General features: G+C 40.6%; 1 protein-coding gene across 4 annotated transcripts in view; it reads left to right on the forward strand.

The window, feature by feature from the left end:
• Nucleotides 1-1,290: 1,290 nt before the first annotated feature.
• TLK2 (tousled like kinase 2) overlaps nucleotides 1,291-20,817 on the forward strand; it is a 124,571-nt gene continuing 105,044 nt past the window's right edge. For 2 of the 4 annotated variants that reach the window (XM_070390023.1, XM_070390025.1), the window contains exons 1-2: nucleotides 1,292-1,778; nucleotides 3,599-3,684. In XM_070390023.1, coding sequence (XP_070246124.1) covers nucleotides 3,604-3,684 — 81 coding nt within the window. In that variant the 5' untranslated portion in view covers nucleotides 1,292-1,778; nucleotides 3,599-3,603. Of the gene's footprint in view, nucleotides 1,779-3,598; nucleotides 3,685-20,817 lie in introns of all 4 variants that reach the window. The other 2 variants (XM_070390026.1, XM_070390024.1) reach the window with 2 other exon arrangements.

A 20,817-nucleotide genomic window follows, 5' to 3' on the forward strand; every position in this document is an offset into this window, starting at 1 on the left:
GGAAGAATTAAGAGTAAGGAAGAAAGAAATGCAGAAACATCACCTGAATACTTGCCTACCCCCTGGAAAAGTTCAAGGCTCTTGCTCATTTTATGAATTTTCCCCAAGCCACTGGTTCTCATACATCTTCAGACATCTGATCAAGGAAGCATCAGAGGAAAATAAAAAGTTGGGTATCTGCGTAGAAGTCAGTGTCCCGGCTCAGATGTCGGTGGAGAATGTGATTTTTTCTCTGGTGCTGGGCGATCAGAATGGGAGCCTTCTGTGTAGGAAGCCGCCTAGCTGAAAGAGCTATTGCACCCTGGCCTATTTCCCATTCCTCGGTAGAGAGGGGCAGGCCTGTTTTCCCCATTCTAGCACTTATTCTTAGAGCCCCCTAAATACCCAGGAGAGCCTTGTTTTTAATCAAAGGTTGAAATGGAACCTCCCCCAGGGCGCACCGATAGAGTCCCTTTGGGGCAGCGCCCCCCCAACCTCCCGCCTTCCGAAGGGCAGCGCTGTGGTGGGGGTGGGGGCTCAGCCTTGATCCCAGAGCACCACTTGACCCTAAAAACGCCCTGCCAACCAGGTACGTGGAGGTGAAGCTCTGTCCGCTTTCCACAGCGCAAACGTGGATTTGGGGAGCCGAGAAGGTGAGTTTGGAGCCTGGCGGGGCGTGGGAGCTAGCCAACACGGGGGGACACAGCCAACTCACTAACTGGGCGTCTCCGGGGAAGTTCGGGCGGGGTTCGTCGGCTCACGGCTTTCTTCCTTTAAAATCCATCCTGGGCAGAGCAACCCCACTTCTCACCCAAACTCGTGGAGATCAGGGATTAGGCGGGCGCAGGGTTCGGCGAGGCGGATCCGGGAAGCGCCCGGCCCAGGCAGCGAGGCCCCTCCAGCGTTGGTCCGCGACCCAGGGCGCCGGCCCAACCGCTCTGCTGGGGCCGGTCCCGCGGGGCGGGGGCCGATTTTACTAAGACGGCTGCGGGGTCTCCGGGACTCCGGCCCAGCCGGGTCAGACCTCCCCTCGCGTCGCGGTGCGTCCGTCGGCGCCGCCCGTCAGCCCGCCCTCAGCCGCCCGGCGAGGCGGCGGCCTCCTTCGCCTGCGCGGGGTCCCCTGGTTAACCCCTGCCCGGCAGGCCGGCCGCTGATTGGAGGAGGCGGGGCGCCGGGGCAGCGGGGACCCCCCCACCTTCCTCGTCCCCTCCCCCTCCTCCCCCACTGTCGGCACTTCCCCCACCCCCCCCCAGGACCCCCCCCTGCCTCCCAACCGTGCAAATCTCGCGAGGAAACACGCGGTTTCACTAGTGTGTTTACACCGATCACTACTAATCCGGACCGAACCGATCCGGATTAAGGGGCCGGAGGCGGGTCCTGGGCTCCAGCGGTTCCGACCCCCCCGCCTTCCGTGCCGCACCCGAGTGGCCCCTAGCCGAGCGGGCCCCCACCTCCCGGCCGAGCCTGGGCCCTTCTGCGCCTCCCTTGGCCTTTGTCCGGCGCCAGGAGACCGGTCCCGCGCCCCCCGCGGCCGCCCGGGCCCGGGCCCGCGTCAGGCGCCTGGCTCTGTACGCGAGCCCGGGGATCTGCGGCCTCCGAGGCCCCCCTCCCCCGCCCGCCCTCTCGTGGAGCCCGGCGCCGGCGGCGGCTGCCCGGGCGGGGGGTTGCGGCGCTCAGGAGAGGCCCCGGCTCCGCCCCGGGCCTGCCCAAGGGGAGAGCAGAGCGGTCCGCAGCCGGGTCGGGTCGGGGCCCCTCCCGGGAGGAGCGTGGAGCGGCGGCGGCGGCGACAGCGGCGGCAGGTGAGAGGCTGAGCCCCGGGCGGGGGAGGGCGCCGGGCCTGAGGTATTAACCGTCCGGGCGACCCCCTCGGCTGAGGAGGCTGCGGCCCGGGCCCACCCGAGGGCCGGCGCCGGGCCGCAGCTCCCCGGCGCTGAGGCGGGAGGGGCTTCCCGAGGGCTGCGGGTCGCCGAGGGGCCGGGTCGAAGATGGGAGAGGCCCAGGCGGCCCCGGCCTGGGAGTGGGTCTTGCGGCCGGCGGGGAGAGGGGGGCACCCGGGCAGCTGGAGGCCCCGGCAGCCTCCCTGGCGCCCCCGAGAGCTGGCCCGCCCTCCCTCCGTGACAGGTGGGCCTGGAGTTGGGGAAAGTTTGGAGCCGGCGGGAGACGAGGGGCGCCGGGACCAGGCCCCATCGGTCCTGCTTTCCGGCTGTGGGCTACAGGGAGGATCCCAGTCCAAGGCCCCGCTGGAATGAAACTGAGTGGATCTTTCCTTAACATGAGTTGACATTAAATGGAATAACCGCTGGGGCGTCATTTTCCGGGCCAGGCCTGGGGATGGAGGTTTAGGAAACGTGCCGAGAGACCCTGGGGCTTGAAGGGAGGCTGCAACCTCTGCCATTCCGGCCTCGATTAGGGCAGGGCGAGACTCGAGGAAGGCCACTTAGGGAAACATTCTCTCAATCTCTCTTTTTTCTTTTTCTCTTTTCTTTTCTAAGATACCTTTCTACCCTTCTGAGAATTTCCTAATTCCCTCTCTAACCTGCACTTGTCTGTGTGGGTGAAACTTTAATTTGCCACCCTTTCATTCCTCTTTGCCCCAGGCTCTCAATCCAGGAAGGGAAATGAAACTGGAGGCTTTGTAGGGGTTGTTACTGAAAATTGTGGAGTTGTTAGATTGCAGAGGGGCATGTTTAATTCATATTTTCAGTGAACTTTTAAATTATGCCAATCATTCCAGTAGCTATTTAGTAATATGTTCAAAGGGGTTGTAGGTAATGGTATATGTACCTTTTCTACTTTTAATATTTGGGCGGTTTCCAGTGCGTTCTGCAAGAGTTGATTTCTTGCAAACGATGGAGGTATTTGCTGAGAGTAGCCTGTGCATTAATTGGTCGTGGAAGGAGTTTAAAAATGGTGTCCTCTTGCCCCTCCCTGCTTGGAAGGAGTGCTAAAAGCAGATGTCTAGAGCAACCTACTGCTCCAGGGAGTGGCAGAGAAAGATTTTGTAAAGGGGTGGTTATGGAGCCATACTAATTTCCTGAATGGATGCAGGTTGATGGTTTTACCATGGGTTCTCTATTAAAATGAAGTAATTAATTCCTTTTTTCATGCTCCTCAGAGAAAGGAGGCATAATATAATAGCGTTATTTTAAGTTATTAGTAGCTTCTGATTCATGCTGTATTATTTTGAAGTTATTATTAATGATTCATATTTTTAGTTTAAGAACCAGTTTCTGTGTGTTTGGGAAGGAAGTATCCTTAAGTACTTACCTAAATTCAAAGGTTGATAGAAGAAATTTTCTTTTTTTGTAAGCTAGGCTTTGCTCAGCTTTTACAGAGATTATATGAAAGATTTGAGGGGGTTTTTTGCTGTTAAAGTCAAATTAGAACTAGTTAAGAATAAGTGACCCTCAGAAGAAGACTTTTGAGCCACTTTGTAACTTTAAATGTATTACTGTTTGATATAGTGCCTTGTGGTTTATTACTTGTATGTCCTATTTATTTGAGGTTTACCTGTATGTGAATATTCTGCGAAATAGTTACTATGCATTTTGTTGTATCCAAGAATTGGTTCTTCATGTTTTAGCTTTTAGGGTCTCACAACCTACTTTTTCTTTTTCAGTAGAAATGATGGAAGAATTGCATAGCCTGGACCCCCGACGGCAGGAATTATTAGAGGCCAGGTTTACTGGAGTTGGTGTTAGTAAGGTGAGTAAAATGATGATAATGAACACTGCTCATGGCCAACTTTAAACACATTTAAAAACAAAGAGCAAACTGGATGGATCATACAGATACATTGAAGGGGAGAAGATCTGGCTCACAGTTCCAGTGAACTTTTAAATCCTATCAGTTACACTCATTTAACAGTACTCTTGAAGGTACTCTATATGGAAATATATACTTCTTTTTACCCTCTAATGTGGGAGAGGTTTCCCATGGGTCTATTGCAAGGATACTAACAGGATGTGTCTCGATTCTATGCCACATTTTGTCAAAACTCCTCAGTCACTCAGACAAAAACTGTTAATGAAAAGGTATTGGCATAGCTTCATCACGCTGGGCTTTTTGTATGGTTACGTGTAGAGTTTTGAAAAACATGCCTCTGCTATGTCACCTCTCCAAATCTGCAGTTCAGCAGATTCCTCATGATTGTACCCCAGACTCCTTTTCCTTTCCTCCTATTTTCCCTTCTTGTTCACTGTTTTTGTTCCAGTAGCATAAGATCAGGCCCCATTCATGGGCAGTGTTATGGCTTCCTGTGCATCTTTATGAAACTGCTGCCTCACCCCTCTGCTGTGATAGGAGAGCTTTAGAACAAAATATAAAACCTATTTATGATTTTAGTACAATATGTAAGATATATTTGTGATGTTTTATTTAAAATCTTCACCAATCCAAGATGTTGTTTACTTGGACCTGAGACTAGAGAATTTTTGATCTTTGACTTCTTCCTGTACTTTCCAAGAAATATTATTTCTCATGGCAACTTGGATCTTAGTCTCATGCTTTGGTCAGTTGCTTCTTAAAGGAGAAGGTGTTTGTCAAAGTTTAGTTAGAAAAACTGCTTTGATGAGTGTCGTAATTTTGGTGGGCTGGAATAACTTGATAGTCTTTGTTCATTCAATAGACATTGAATATCTGCTGCCTCCTAGGCATTGTGCAGGATGTTAGGGAGGACACCTCAATACAGTGCTTCCAAGCCCTTACTGTAGAGGGGAGTGTGGTATAGATAGAGGATAACTGGGATGGGAGCTGTGTTAGATCTGTGGTAAGGCACTATAGAAACACAGGATATGTTACACATTTTAAAATTCTTGGTTTCTTGGCCTCTCTAATTAAGTAACTGACTTTTGTGGCACTTTAGAGCAGCTGTGCTCCTGGCTGTTGTTACATGTTTAGTTACATGTCTAAATTCTCTGATCTAGGTGAAGTAGCTTCAACTGTACTTGAGTAGTATATTTGAGTGTTAAATTGATCTCTGATTCAGTTGATTGCCTAATAATGACTTTTGCTGGTAATTCAGTAAAAATCTTGTATCCAAATCTGTCTGTTCAAATGCTCACCCACTGTGTAAGAGTAAGTTTGTATTCAAATTGTATACACTTTAAACTAATTGGGCTTTGTTAGAATGCTTTTCTTTCCTTCTGGTTTTAGGTTCCTGGTAGCTGTATCCAAGCATACTTTCCATGGGGTAGAGCATAAGTTATGGGAATGAGTAACATTGTGAATTCTGCTGCCCAGGCCCAGCTAAAATCATGTAACTGAGATGTAAAAAACTTAATCTGTTTAATAGGAGTTCTGCTTTAATATATAGAAAGAAGTTCATTTTTATCCAGATGTTTTTGTATCATTAATTGTGTTATTTTGAAGTTTCCAGTCATGATAAGTATATTGATTACAATAAATCTGTTATTCTTGGACCACTAGGAGAGTTTTTACCCATAGCAAAGAAACTTGGGGGGAAAAAAAGCAAGTAATTATCCTCTAGTTTTGTGTAGTTAGGAAGAGAAAAAAGAAAATCTCCATTTTGTAGGACTTCTTAAGCATGCAAGCCGTTGTTTCTCTCAGACCGCTTATTTGAAATAGGAGCGGGCGGTGGCCCTGGCCCTGGGAAGAAAGGTGCTTTTGGATAGACGCTTCCTTCAAGCCTGGAACTCCTCATTATGGGTCATCATTTCTCAGTGAGGATGTCGCTGTGTTGATGACAGCTTTCAGTTTTGCAGAGATCATGAGTGCTTTCAGCCCGTGTAAGTGGGAGAGCAGAGTGGCTTTCCTGTGACAGTGCCATCTAGTGGGGCTGGTGCAGCCGCGTGGCTGTCTCTCGAGTTTCTCCTAACTATTCATAACATTTTCAGTACTTTTTGATGTCCATAGAAGGAAGAAAGTCGGTGCCACTGTGGATTCTTTCCTAGTGGACAGGATGTTTTAAGGAGCCGCAGTCTTTGAACTTCCTGGTGATTGTAGATCTTCTGTCTGTTGCCTTGAGGGTTTTGCACCTGCAAATTAGATACGAAACTTAGGCTAGGAGAAAACGGCCATGCCGCCACATTTATTGCTTGCAGTATTTAAGTTGCTCTTTGCTTATATTTAGGTTATTTACAAATTAAAATTTTTCTTTCACATTGCATTTATGCACATTAATTTTATATTTAATATTTAATTTATAATAACTGGTAAAACAGAAGCATTTGTTATGCACTTTGGGATGTGCCATGTGATTTTGTTTAAGAGACTGATGTTTTCTGTCATCAGTGAGTGGGTAATAGAGGGAAGGAACCTGACGTGCACTGTGGAGCTGTAATTGACTTTCCTCCTCTACTCTAGCTGCCACTTTTTAGGACGACCTGTAACCATTCTCTTAGCATTTTTGAGATGATAGGTTAATTGGGCTATGAACCTACTGCTTCATGTCTTATTGACTTGGCATGTGAACACTGCTCTTTTTTTAAGATCTCTTCCTTAAAGTGCTAGATAATCCAGTAATGTGAAACTGACTACCTTGTATTCATATGTTTTCAATGAGAACTTAGCAGTTTATATTCCCTACTCTCTCCCCTTTTGACTACTTAAATACAGGTAGTCTCATCTCTGTGATTCTGGAGACTGTAAAGGAGGTGGAATTCTGCCCTTGTGTGTACTATTTATCTGTACCTAGTTGACTTTTAATGCTAATATAGTAACAAATACTTCCATAGTATTTTCTGTGTGCCAGATACTGTCCTAAGTACAAAAAAAGCAATAAGTGAATTTAGATCTTTCATAACAGGGATACTAGTCTTAATAAACATTCCTTCTCTTTTTATGAGACATGCTAACTGATGCCCAGTGCATTCATTGCTCCCACCAGTTGATTTATAGACTCACCAAGGACCACTTTATGACAACTTGCACTTGTGTTATAATTATATGGCTCAGTACAAACTTGTGATAACCATTGACATAAAATCAAAGAATTGTTGATTCTGTGAAAACTAATTTATCTACCTTGGAAAGACTGGATATAAAATGAAGCAATAAGGAGATAACTATAAAAATTTATTAAGAGAATTTTTTTTAACCTGGAAGAATTTTTCATTTAGATACATGGCAAGTATCTTTTAAGTTCTTGCTTCACTTTTAAAGAAATCGAAACTGGAAATAGTAGATGATGCATTATGGGTGTGGTTTGTGTAAGACAGTGTGAAACTACAGTCAGTAGATCTGTAACTCAGCAGGCCTATATCAAAATATTGGCAACAGAATAAGCATTTCTATACTTTAAGTTCAAAGAAAATGTTTGTATTTTTTTTAAGATTCCTCACTATAACTTACTTTTTTGATTAATGTCCTTGGTTTCAGTTGTATTGAATAGAAAGTGTGTTGATGGTGTTGAAAAGAAGAGCAAAATGAGAACCATGGAAAGTGGGACTCCCTCTTTTGGCACAATAAGAAACTCATTTCCTATCTTTTATAAATTTGTGAATGTGATGTGAGTCAGATGATCACATCTGACTTCTGAGAAGATCTTGAACCAGCTGATGCCTTTCTCCTGTCATGTAGTAAAGTGTATCAACTAGAAGCTGTCAGTCATGGATGCCTCGTGTTAGCTCTTTCACATGCCAGTGCAGGAAGTTTTGAAAAATATGTGTAGGTGTTTACATTTAGTACATAGTTAGATGGTCAGTAAGCATAAATGCTGAAAAACAGTCTACACGTAGACCAGTTTTAGGAGTGACTCTTCTCATATTTAGTGTTATGTTTGTTTGCCTTTATGTTCTCTTCTTTTCATTTACAAATCTTCCTCTATTTATGTCCTGATAAACCCATTGTAAGTTGAAAATATCAGAAGTTGAAAATACATTTAACATACCTAACCTAGCATAGCTTAGCCTAGCCTACCTTAAACACGCTCAGAACACTTACGTTAACCTAGGGTTGGGCAAACTCATCCAACACAGAGCCTGTTTTATAATAGTGTTGAATATCTCATGTCATTTGTTGACTTTTGTTCCGAAAGTGAAAAGCAGAATGATTGGGTACTGAGCAGTTGAGAGTGTATTGGTTCTCTTACCCTCAGGATGGCATGGCTGACTGGTAGCTGTGCTGCCCTCACCACTGGGCAGCGTGAGAGAGGATTGTGTCACATGTGACTAGCCCAGAAAAGATCAACATTCAAGATTTGAAGTGTAGTTCCCACTGCATGTGTATCATTTTTGCACCATCATAAAGTTGAAAAATCGTTAAATGGAACGATTGTAAGGCAGGGACCGTCTGTACTTTAAAATTTATTTAATTCTACCCTCATTTCATACGTAGTCAAGTATCAGCTCATTTCTCTTCTTCCTCTAGCATTTGTCTGCCCCACTGCTACTGCCTTAATCCAGACCTTCCTCATTCATAACTGTAACAGTTAGTATCTCCCACCTCATTCATCTTTTTGTAAACTGCTACCAGTTATATTTCTAAAAATACCAGTAGTGTTGTTTTACTCCCTTACTTTAAAGGCTTCACATTGTCTACTGGGTGGAGTTAAAACTCCTGACTTTTTAGCTTCCTGGATTGCTGTCTACTCGCCCACTGCTGTGTGCTGCTGGCTCAAACCATGGCTGGCCTCCTGACTGTACTGCTGTCTCCTCCACTGCTCCTTTTCATTTGTCACATGAACTTTCAGTTTACTCTTCAAGGCATAATTCAGATATCCCTTCTGTATAGCTTTTCTGGATCGCCTCACCAATCTAGTTGTATTATCTTATTAGCACCTGATGACCTGTCTTTATTGTAACACATTTGTTCTCCCTGTTAGTCTCCTTGAGAACATGGATGTTGCCTTTATTTCTGACTGTTCAAATGCTCAGCACATTGTATATACTGAATAAATCCTTGTCGAATTGGGAAAGAGTTGAATTAAAAACAGTGGTCATCCAAATAGGCATGTTTCTTGTTTTAATGTAGTTTCCAAACTCTAGGCTGAAATTGCATTTAATGTAATGACATATTTGTATTGTTGTTTCGTCACTCAGTCATGTCCAACTTTTTGCAACCTCATGGTTGTATGTAGCCCACAAGGCTCCTCTGTCCGTGGGATTTTCCACGCAAGAATACTGGAGTGAGTTGCCATTTCCTACTGCAGGGTATCTTCTTGAGTTAGGGATCGAACTCGTATCTCCTGCAAGTCTCCTACATTGCAAGCAGATTCTTTACTGCTGAGCCACTGGGGAAGTATTTGGGCTTTAAATTTTTCTTAGGTTTCTTTCAAAATCTCTCTTATGATTCTTCTACTTTCCACTGAAATTTTTTTCATTTATTATCTATAATAAAAGATAAAATTCTCATTCTATTTCCCCCACCCTCAAAATTTTGCCAGCTATTTGTTTTTTAGCATTCCATTTTTCCTCTTTTCTAGTTTGAAAGTTATGTACTGTTTTATTACCACAGAAATTACAGTATGGATTCTTTATATCAAGGATTGATGTTAATCAATACCTCTGCCCTCCTTTTTGTCAATATAAGGGCCTTGAACCTTTAACTTCATTATTCCTCTCCCACTTCACATGCTGCTGTTCTATATTTAATTGTACATGTATGTATATTTAATTAGTAGACTTTATTTTACAGAAAATTGAGCAGTTAGTACAGAGTTGTCATATACTACTATCCCATCTCTCCAGTTTCCCCATTATTAACGTGTTACATTAATGTGGTAGACTTGTTACAGTTGATCAATGAGTATTGATACCTTTATTATTAAGGAAAGTCCTTAGTTTAACATTAGGATTTACTCTTTGTGTTGTATAGTTCTGTGGGTTTTGATAAATGAAAGAGTCACGTGTTAACCATTTGTATATGTGCGTTTTTAAGAACACAGATTTTATTGGGTCTGTTTTCTAGTTACATTCATTTAGCCTCACCTACATGTTTACCTGTGTTGTGTTTACCATTTTCTTTGTTGTTCGTTCCTTTTCACATCTCTGACCTTCCATCTGGAATACTCTTTCTTTTGCTGAAATACATCCTTTGGAATTTGTCTAGTGTGGGTCTGCCAGTAATTGTCTTCCCATTGTGTCTGCTTTAAAATGTCTATTTGGAGTTTTGTTCTTGAATGGTGGTATTTTGCTGGGTTTAGGATTCTAGGTTGGCCTGCTATGTTCTTTTAGTACATGGTTTACTGTTGTCCACTGATTTCCTTGATCTCATTTTACTTTTATTATCACTGCCATGCTGTTGCATGTAATCTTTTTTTTTGCCTGTTTTCGAGATTTTCTCTTTGTCTTTGATAGTCTGCACTACAGTGTAGAGACGAGAGATATGTCTAGGTTGGATTATTTACACCTGAATATTTTGGAGGAACATGAACGTACACATAAAGTAAGTAGATTTTCGTTTTTGGAGCGGTTTTAGTCTCACAACATAATGGAGTGGAAGGTATGGAGACTTCCCAGATACTCCTGCCTCTGCACATTTTGAGAGGTGATGAACCTGCATTGACAATACGTTACCATCCAAAGCCCATAGCATACATTAGGGTTCACTCTTGGTGGTGTATATTCTACGGATTTAGTCAAGTATATAATGATATGTATTTATTATAGTATCATACAAAGTTTTACTGGCGTAAAATCCTCTATGCTCCAACTGTTCATCCCTGCCTCCTCCCCTAGCCCACTACTGAGCTTTTTACTGTCCCCATAGTTTTCTCTTTCCTGGAATGTCATATAGTTGAAATAGTTGGAATCATACAATATGTAGCCTTTTCAGATTGGCTTCTTTCACTTAGTAATATTCATTTGAGTTTTCTCTGTGTCTTTTCATGGTGTGTAAGCTCTTTTTTTCCCTAAAGCCCTGAGTAGTATTTCACTGTCTGGCTGCTGTTGTTGCTCAGTCGCTGAGTCGTATCCAGCTCTTTGCGACCCCGTGTACTGCAGCGCGCCCCTAGTTTAAAGACTTATTTGCTTGTATGTCTCTGTCAGGTCTGAATTTTGGCAGGATCGATCGTCCTTGTGGATGTGGATCTTTCATCGCAGCGCACAGACTCAGTGGTTGTGGCGCTCAGGCTTAGTTGCTCTGAGGCACGTGGGATCTTGGTTCCCTAACCAGGGATCGACTCTGCATGCCTGCATTGCAAGATAGATTCTTAACCGCTGGACCACCAGGGAGGTCCCTGTGCCACATCTTATTTGTCTGTTCACCTACTAAAGGATGTCTTTGTTGCTTCCAAGTTTTAGCATTACGGATAAAGCTGCTATAAACATCTGTATGCATATTTCTGTGAGTGGTTGAAATATTTTGATTTATTCTGCTTGGAATTTATTGGATGTCTTAAATCTGTGGGTTGCTGGTTTTCATCAGTTTTCGAATTCTCAGCCATTGTCTTTGCATATATTGCCTCTGCCTTACTCTCTGTCTTCTTCTTGCACTCTATTTAAACATATGTTAGACTTTCTTACTTTATTTTCTCTGCCTTTTACCTTGTCTTCTGTATTGCTGGTCTTTTATTTCCCGGGGCTGAATACTGAGTAGGTTCATTCTGAAATTTCCATCCACTTTTTTATTTCTTCTTATACCTTCCCCTTATTTATTTTCTCTTTAAATTTGTCTAATCTGCATGCTTCTATCCATTGAGTTTTGTTGAGGGTTGGTTTATTTTTAGGTGGCTCTTATCCTCAAAGGATAGTGCTGTGCTACTTGTTTAAAGTAGAAGGTAAAATTTCCCAGAATCATCTCATTGGGCAGGTCCTGGGCTTTGTGGTTTCCTTTACTGAACTTCACCCTCATTAAAATTGTAGTAAATGAGTTCTTTTTGTCGAGTTGCTAAGTCATGTCCACCTCTTTGCCACCCCGTGGACTGCTGCAGCACACCAGGCTCCTCTGTCCTCCAGTGTTTCCTGGAATTTGCTCCAATTCCTGTCCATTGAGTTGCTGATGCTGTCTAACCATCTCATCCTCTGCTGCCCCCTTCTCCTTTTGCCTTCAGTCATTCCTAGCATTAGGGTCTTTTCCAGTGAGTCGGCTCTTAGTATCAGGTGGCCAAAGTATTGGAGCTTCAGCATCAGTCCTTCCAATGAGTTTTCAGGGTTGATTTCCTTTAGGATTGACTGGTTTGATCTCCTTTTAATCCAAGGGACTCTCAAAAGTCTTCCACAGTACCAGTTTGAAAGCATCAGTTCTTTGGTGCTCGGCCTTCTTTATGGTCCAGCTCTTCACATTTGTACACAACTACTGGAAAAACCATAGCTTTGACTATATGAATCTTTATCAGCAAAGTGATATTTCTGCTTTTTAATATGCTGTCTAGTTTTGTCATAGCTTTCCTTCCAAGAAGCAAGTGTCTTAATTTCATGGCTGCAATCACCATCTGCAGTGATTTTGGAGCCCAAGAAAATAAAATCTGTCACTGCTTCCACTTTTTCCCTTTCTGTTAATATTTGCCATGAAGTGATGGGACCGGATGCCATGATCTTCGTTTCCAAGAGGCTGTTTAGTTCCTCTTCACTTTCTGACATCAGAGTGGTTCTAAAAGCTGTGGTAGGTCTTACTAGAACTGGTCAGCTTCAATTTATTTGGCATCAGTAGTTGGGGCATAGACTCGGATTGCTTTGATGTTGAATGATTTGCCTTGGAAATGAACTGAGATCATTCTCTTGTTTTTGAGGTTGCACCCAAATATGCTATATTTCAGACTCTTCTCTTGCCTATGAGGGCTATCCCATTTCATCTAAGGGATTCTTGCCCGTGTAGTAGGTATAGTGGCCATCTGAATTAAATTTACCCATTCCTGTCCATTTTAGTTCCCTGATTCCTAAGCTGTTGATATTCAGTCTTGCCATCTCCTGCTTGACCACATCCAGTTTACCTTGATTCATGGACCTAACATTCCAGGTTCCTGTGCAATATTGTTCTATACAGCATTGGACTTTACTTACAGCACCAGACACATCCACAACTGAGCGTCATTTCCACTATGTCCCAGCCACTTCATTCTTTCTGGAGCTATTGGTAATTGCCCTCCACTCTTCCCCAGTAGCCTACTGGACACCTTCTGACCTGGAGGGCTCATCTTCCAGTGTCATATTTTTTTGCCTTTTCATACTGTTCATGGAGTTCTCCAGGAAAGAATACTGGAGTGGGTTGATATTTCCTTCTCCAGTGGACCACATTTTGTCAGAACGCTTCACTATGACCCATCTGTCTTGGGTGGCCCTGTATGACATGGCTCATAGCTTCATTGAGTTATGCAAGCCCCTTTGCCATGACAAGGCTGTGATCCTGAAGGGAGTAGTAAATATATACATAAAAAAATTTACTATTCTAACCATTTTTGAGTGTATAGTACATTCACTTTGTTTTGCAGTCATCATTGTGATCCCTCTCAAGAACTTCTTCATCTTGCAAAAATGAAACTATACTCATTAAACCATAACTGCACATTTACATCTTCCCTTAGTCCCTGGCAACAATCATTCTACTTTCTGTTTACATGAATTTGACTGCTCTAGAAATCTCATATAAGTGGACTCATACAATATTTGTCTGTTTTGTAACTGGCTTAGTTCATTTAGCATAATATTCCTTAAGATTCATCCATGTTGTAGCATCAGAATTTCCTTCCTTTTTAAGGCTGAGTAGTATTACACGTACCATATTTTATTCATCCATGTGTCTGTCATTAGTCACTTTGGTCGCTTCTAGCTTTTGGCTACTGTGAATAATGCTGCTGTGAACATGGGTGTACAAATGCTGTTTGAGTTCCCACTTTCAGTTATTTTGAGTGTATGTATGGAAGGGGAATGATTGCATCTTAATTCAACTCTTTGTTGAAGCTTGACCTCCTCTCATCCTATATTGTTGACAAAGTACAGTCAGAAAATTGTGATTGTTTTTCTTTTAGTCTACCCTTAGCAAAAGCCTTAGAAGTCTTAAAAATTTTGTTAGCTTCTACAGAGGGACTGGTAATAATACTCAAATTGCAGTTATTTTTTGCAAATAGTATTATTGGCCCAGGAAGTTGAAGAACTAAGTAACTTGGTGAGTTACATAGGATAGCTTTTTATTTTAACCAAACCATAGTTTAATTTTAAAATGATAACAGCAAGGGGCTATCCAGATTTGCTGTACTCAAATTTTTTAAAAACAGATAACTTTATTTATTTAAATATTTATTTATAAGTCTGCCCCAGATCTTAGTTGCAGTATGCGAACTTTTAGATGTGGCATGTGGGATCTAGTTCCCTGACCAGGGGTTGAAGCCAGACCCTCTGTATTGGGAGCACAGAGTCTTAGCCACTGAACCACCTGCTGTATTAGAATTTAACAGCGTATGCATGCTCAGTCACTCAGTCATGTCTGACTCTGCGACACCATGGACATAGCCCATCAGACTCCTCTGTCCATGGGATTATCCCAACAAAAAATACTGGAGTGAGTTGCCATTTCCTCTTCCAGGGAATCTTCCCAACCCAGGGATCGAACCTATGTCTTGTGCGGCTACTGCATTGGCAGATGGATTCTTTACCACTGAGCCACTTGGGAAGCCCATTTTAACCAGTTTTGTCTGATGAAGACTGTTAATGTTGCTTATATAAAGATAACAAGGTGATGGTGTCTGTTCTAATAGTTGTGACCTGTGTGACTGATAACTTTGCTTTTATAAAGAGTAAATATGTGACTTTCATGGAGAAGGAAATGGGAACCCACTCCAGTATTCTTGCCTGAAAATCCCACGGACAGAGGGGTCTGGCAGGCTACAGTCCATGGGGTCACAAAGAGTCAGACGTGACTTGGAGAGATATTGCAAGGTAGCAAATGAAGGGGCTCCTCTTGTTCCCAGCTTGTATTGTGTTCAGTTGATGACGAAGCCTCCAGGAGCACACAGAAGACCCACTATCATTTGCTGTAAAGCAAGCTTTCTCAGCATGCCAGTGGACACCAACTGCAGCCCAGGGCACCCGGTGAACTTCTCTGCCACCAGCAGCCAAGCCATAGTCTCTCCAGTATGTCGGAATCTCAGCCTTTGGGAAGGGAGTACCCCAGATGTGGTTTCAGTCTCCTGACTAGACCCAGGCTGATACATAGTATCAACTATTTCCCTTCATGCGTCCTTTCTCAAGAAGCTTCTAGAAGATACAGTCCATAAACACCAGACAGAAAATCATAACAGAGAAAGCCAGCATATTAAGGAAGCAGATGATCCAACAAAGGAAAAAAGTCAAGAAAATTTTCAGGACAAGGCCTAGGGAGCCAACAGCCCAGAGTGTTGTAGAGGATCACAACACCTGAGAGGATTTATGTCTCCAGAGAGGGGAAAGTGGAGCCTGATACATCACCTGATGTATTTGAAATAAGCATTAATTCCGGGAAATGGTTCCCTTTTTGGTTTAGTGGTCAAAACAATGCAAATATTACTATGACATATAATATTCATTTATAAGAAATTTTAATTCATTTTAAATTTAAATTAATTAAAAATAAGATATATACATAAATTAAATAAAATTGATTTAAATTCTGTTAAAAAAAAAAAAGTAAACATGTGACTTTCATTGCATAGACTGTTGCCAGAGTTGGTGTTGATTTAATTCCTGTTTTGTCTGTCTCCAGAGGAATACTAAGGATTAATTGTGAAATTAAAATATAATCTGAAAGCCCAGCTAATCTCAGATGAAGATGCCTCTAGTTCGGGATGTTTTGTTATATTAATTAACTTTTATTGTACACCCATTCAGTCGTGTCCGACTCTTTGCGACCCCATGGACTGTAGCCTACCAGGCTCCTCCCTCCATGGGATTCTCCAGGCAAGAGTACTGGAGTGGGTTGCCATTTCCTTCTCCAGGGGATCTTCCCAACCCAGGGATTGAACCCAGGTCTCCCGCATTTCAGGCAGACGCTTTAACCTCTGAGCCATAACTTTAGCAGGCAGATTTAATGTCCAAATTTGGCAGAAACCACTAGCATTAAACCAAAACTCACTTGTCCAAGTTCCATTATCGAATCAAGGCACAAAGTATTCCATCAACTTCTGAAAAGCTGTTTGACCTGCTGTGTGATAATCTGGATGAGGTGAAGGGAAAGGGACATGATAGCTATATTGAAATTTTAGTGCCCCCATTTTTCAGCAGTTGAGTTCTGCTGACTCTTTATTTATTTACTGTTTGTTTGTTTTGAGTTCAGCTGACCCTTAGTAAGTCTGTACTGTGTGTAGATGTTATGGAGGATTAAAAAAAAAAATCAACCAGATGTACTACATACACTTGGGGCACTTATATAATAAGGCAGGAATGGACCCGTATGTCTATGGCACACAGCTGATGGTGGATATAGAGACGTGAAGGTGTTATGAGCCTAAAAGAAGGGGCACAAGCACGTATGTATATTTACTCCCTCCATTAAAAACAATATGGTGATATGAAGGCATTATGAGCCTAAAAGAAGAGAGCTTAGAAAATAATTTGCTCAGAGGTCAGATTGTGTGTGGAAGGACGAAAGTTTTTGTTTTGCAGTAGGATCACTGTAGCTAAACACCTCAGAAAAATTCTGATAAAATATTATGAATAAGTTGCAGAATGATAGTATAGAATAGCTTGGTTTTAAAGCTTAGCAAAACTGCTTAGGATCTAAGGCAGAGTTGGTTTTTAAGAATTAATTTTGATTAGGTGATATATTTACATAGTACAATATTCAAAAGATTTTAAAGATACACAGTGAAACATCTCTGCTACCCTTTTCCTTTTTTTTCTGGTCACACCCTGCAGCATGGGTGATCTTAGTTCCCCGACCAGGGATGGAACCTGTGCCCCCTGCAGTAGAAGCGTGGAGTCTTAACCACTGGACCACCAGGGAAGTCCCTGCTATGCTTTTCCTATATCCGTTTGGTTTTCTTCCCTGGAGACAACTATTAGCAGTTTATTGTATTTTATTTATGTGTGTGTATATATCATACATGATGATATATTATGCATGTGTGTGCATGTGCAAATATGTATGTATATTCACCCACTCCTTTAAAAAAAAATACAAAGAGTACGTTATATATATTATTGTGTATTTTCCTTTTTGTGTTTAAAATATTTTAGAAATTGTTTTAGTACATATAGAACTTCCTTCTCTTTTTTCAAGGCTGTTTAATATTCCATTGTACAGCTGAACCATAATTTAACCCTTTTCTTGTCTATGGACACTTAGATGAAAAAGTGTTTTACTGACATAAACAATGCTTCAGTGAATAGCCTTGTACAGAATGTCATTTCACACATGTTTACTGGATAAGCCCCTAGAAGTAGAATTACTGGGTCAAAGGATATGAACATGTGTAATTTTTGTAGTTACAGCCACAGTCCTCTCCATAGAGAATAGGAATATAACTATATTTCTCCATCAGTGAATGAAAACATTTGTTCCCCGTAGTTAAGTATGTTAAGGGAGTTATTTAAAGGAGTATGTGGACAGATGCTAGGGTTCTTGAACCTTGTAAAATAATAGGTAAAAATTTGTTTATATGTGTTTATGGCTGTGTCTTTTCCCTAGAAGACAGGTCCACATTTTTTGCTGCATTCTTTAAAAGTTCAGTGATTCAAAATAGGGTTAAAAAGCATTATCTGGCAGTTAGTTGTTTCAAATTAGAACATGTTGCTTTGTATGATATTTCTCTTTTATGGAAATATTTGAGTAGAAGCATGTAAGTAATCATTAGAGATGTTGTATGGAAAGTTACTGTGCAGGAGAATGGTCTAAATCCAATTCCCAATCTTTTATTATTTTTCGTTTCACTCCCTGGGAGGCCATGTTTTAAAAAACCTGTTTTCTATTAAACTGAATTTATTAAGCAATACCTTATTTCCCCAATTTTGTTAATTAGAGCTTTAGAACAGTATGAGGTCAGTTTTACTACATAGAATTAATCTTTTCATCTATACTTAGTTGATGAAATTTTAACTAAAGTCCAGTCAATTTGACATTTTAAATCGGCTGTATAGGTGAACAATAGTTCAGGACCCCATTATTATTTTTGGGACTTAACTAAGAAACAGATCTCTACTCTATATCAGATAGCTTCCAAGGGTCTTTTGAGTTCTGTGTGTTAACAGTACACATTCAGAGATTTTGTTGAGGACCAGTATTAAGTTCTGCCACAAGTTTTGTTACAAGTAAATGCTCACCATAACAGATTCCTTAGAGCTTTCATATCATGGGATAATGGAGTTAATTTGCAATTATAGTATACATATTATTGAAAGTCACAATTCTGTATGTTCTGGAGAAAAAAACAGGAAGTCTCCATATGAATTAGAAAGTTAAAAGGTTTAATTTAGAGACAGTTGGTGATATTATGTAAAATCTTTTTTTTTGATACTATATTGTTATTTGGTGGCTTGTTTTGAAAGAGGATTTTTCTAGGGATTATTTAAAATATTTCATATAGGGGAAAGTATGGTGAACCTATATATCATGCTAGACCCTGGAGCAAGAGTTAAAGGTCTTGTCTGTTGGTAGCACTCAATTAGGAAACTTTTTAAAAAAATCGTTACATATTCTGGAATAAAACCTGAGGAGCCGTTTGTTATATAGAATTATGTGTTGTAGATACCTTATTTTATCTAGTTCTTCAAAGTTTTCTTTATTTCTGAAATAGAAATTTAGAACAAAACTTTTATTATGGGCTGTCCTTACAGAACTTTTTGTAGTGATATTTGCTATAAATGGGAATTTGCTTTTACTAACAAATCTTTGACAGTAAATTTTTTTTTTTATTGGAGTATGGTTGATTTTCAATGTTGTGTTAGTTTTAGAAGTATAGCAAAGTGAATCAGTTATATTAATACATATACATATATCCTCTGTGTTTTAGATTCTTTTCCCATAGACTATTTAGAAGTTGACTATGATAAGTTAAATATGTATACCACTAAGAAAATAACAAAACAGATAATAGCTAATGATAAAATAGATTAAATGAAATACTTGAAACAAATATGTTTCACAGTTCTAAAGAAAGATGGGGAAGAAGAAAAGAAACAAAAGCTAGGAAAAAAAGTAACATAGTACATTTTAACTCAAATACATGATAAGTAAATGTATTATAAATGGTCTAGCACTTCAATTAAGAGTGCCAGGTTAGATCACTGTGATCTAACCAGTTAGATACCCACCTTATTTGTAACCTGTATCTTTATATTTAAAAGATGAAAAAAGATACTGTATAAACAGTAAATATAAAAATATTGGAGTGCCTATATTGTATTAGACAAAGGACACTTCAGAACAAGGAAAATATGACAAGGGGTAAAGGGCATTTCATAATGAAAAAAGGATCAATTCATTGAGAAAACTCAGCAATTGTAAATGTTACACGTCCAATAACAGAGTGAAGCAAAAACTGACAATTGAAAGGAGCACTGGGCAAATCCACAGTTGTAGTTGGAAATTGCAGTGTTCTCAATAATGGATAGAACAAGCAGGCAAGAAAAAATCAAGAAGGATATAAAAGGTTTAGACAACACTGTGAATGAACTGTACCTAATTGACAGAACACTCTACCCACATACTTTGCAAGCGCACATGGAAGATTTACCAAAACAGACTGTGTCCTGGGATATAAAACATATTTCAACACATTTAAAAGGATTAAAATTATATAGAGAGTACTCTGACTACAGTGAAATTACAAAGATACCTGGAAAATCTCCCAGGTATTTGGAAGTTAAGAAACATACTTCGAAATAAACTTTAAAGAAGAACTCACAAGGCAAACTAGAAAATCTTTGACCTGATTGAAAATGAAACCCAGTCTGTCAAAACTTGTGGTATGCGGCTAAAGCAGTGCATTAGGAGGAAACATGTAACTGCTAAAGAAATGTCTAAAATCAATGAATGACCCAAGCTTCCCCTTTAAGAAGTTAGAAAAAGAACAAACTAAGTAGGAGAGAAATAAAGAGTTGAAATAAATGAAATAGAAAGCAACCCTGAATAATCCTATATTCATTAAAAAAAAATATGGGTTTGTAATTAAAAGCATTTCCACAAACAGAAGTCCAGGCCCATGTGACTTTATTGGTGAATTCTATCAAACATTTAAGGCAGAAATAATAACCGAATTTTCACAAATTTTAGAAACACGCCACCAGTGTTACCTTGATACCAAACCAGGTAAAAATGTTACGAAAAAAGAAAACTATATCTCAGTATCCTTTATGAATATATATGTAAAACTCATTAACAAAATATTAGTAAATTGAATCTAGCTCTTTATATGTTTTATCCTATATGATACATCATGACTAATTGGGCTTAACCCCAGTTGCAAGGTAGGTTGAACATTCAAAGTCAGTGTTAGCTACCATATTAATGAAATAAAGGCAAAAAGCTAAATAATCTTGTAATAGGTGCATAAAAAGCACTTGAAAGAAGTTTAGCACTAGTTTGTGATAAAAGCTCTCAGCTGGCTGTGAATAGAAGGGAACGTTGTCAATCTGATAAAAGATGTCTATTAAAAACCTACATTGAATCTCACACTTAAATGGTGGAAGATTGAGTGCTTTCAACCCAATGTCCAGAACAAGTCAATTCACAACTTCTTTACAGCATGGTCCTAGCCAGGTGCAGTAAGGCAAATAAAAGGAATAAGCTTATAGATTGGAAAGGAAAAATAAAATTATGTTTATTTTTAGATGTCTTACAGATGACATGATTATGCATTAGAATGTTCTGAGTAACTGATTTTTTTAAAAATGGCTAGAGTTTAAGTTTAGCTAACTACAAGTTGAATTTATGCAACACATCAATTGTGTTTCTTTACACTTGGAATGTATAACTGGCAATTGAAATTTGAAAAGCAATACAATTTGCAGTAGCATCAAATAGTATAAATAC

Source organism: Bos mutus, chromosome 19 (assembly GCF_027580195.1).
Source record: "Bos mutus isolate GX-2022 chromosome 19, NWIPB_WYAK_1.1, whole genome shotgun sequence".
NCBI lineage: Eukaryota > Metazoa > Chordata > Mammalia > Artiodactyla > Bovidae > Bos > Bos mutus.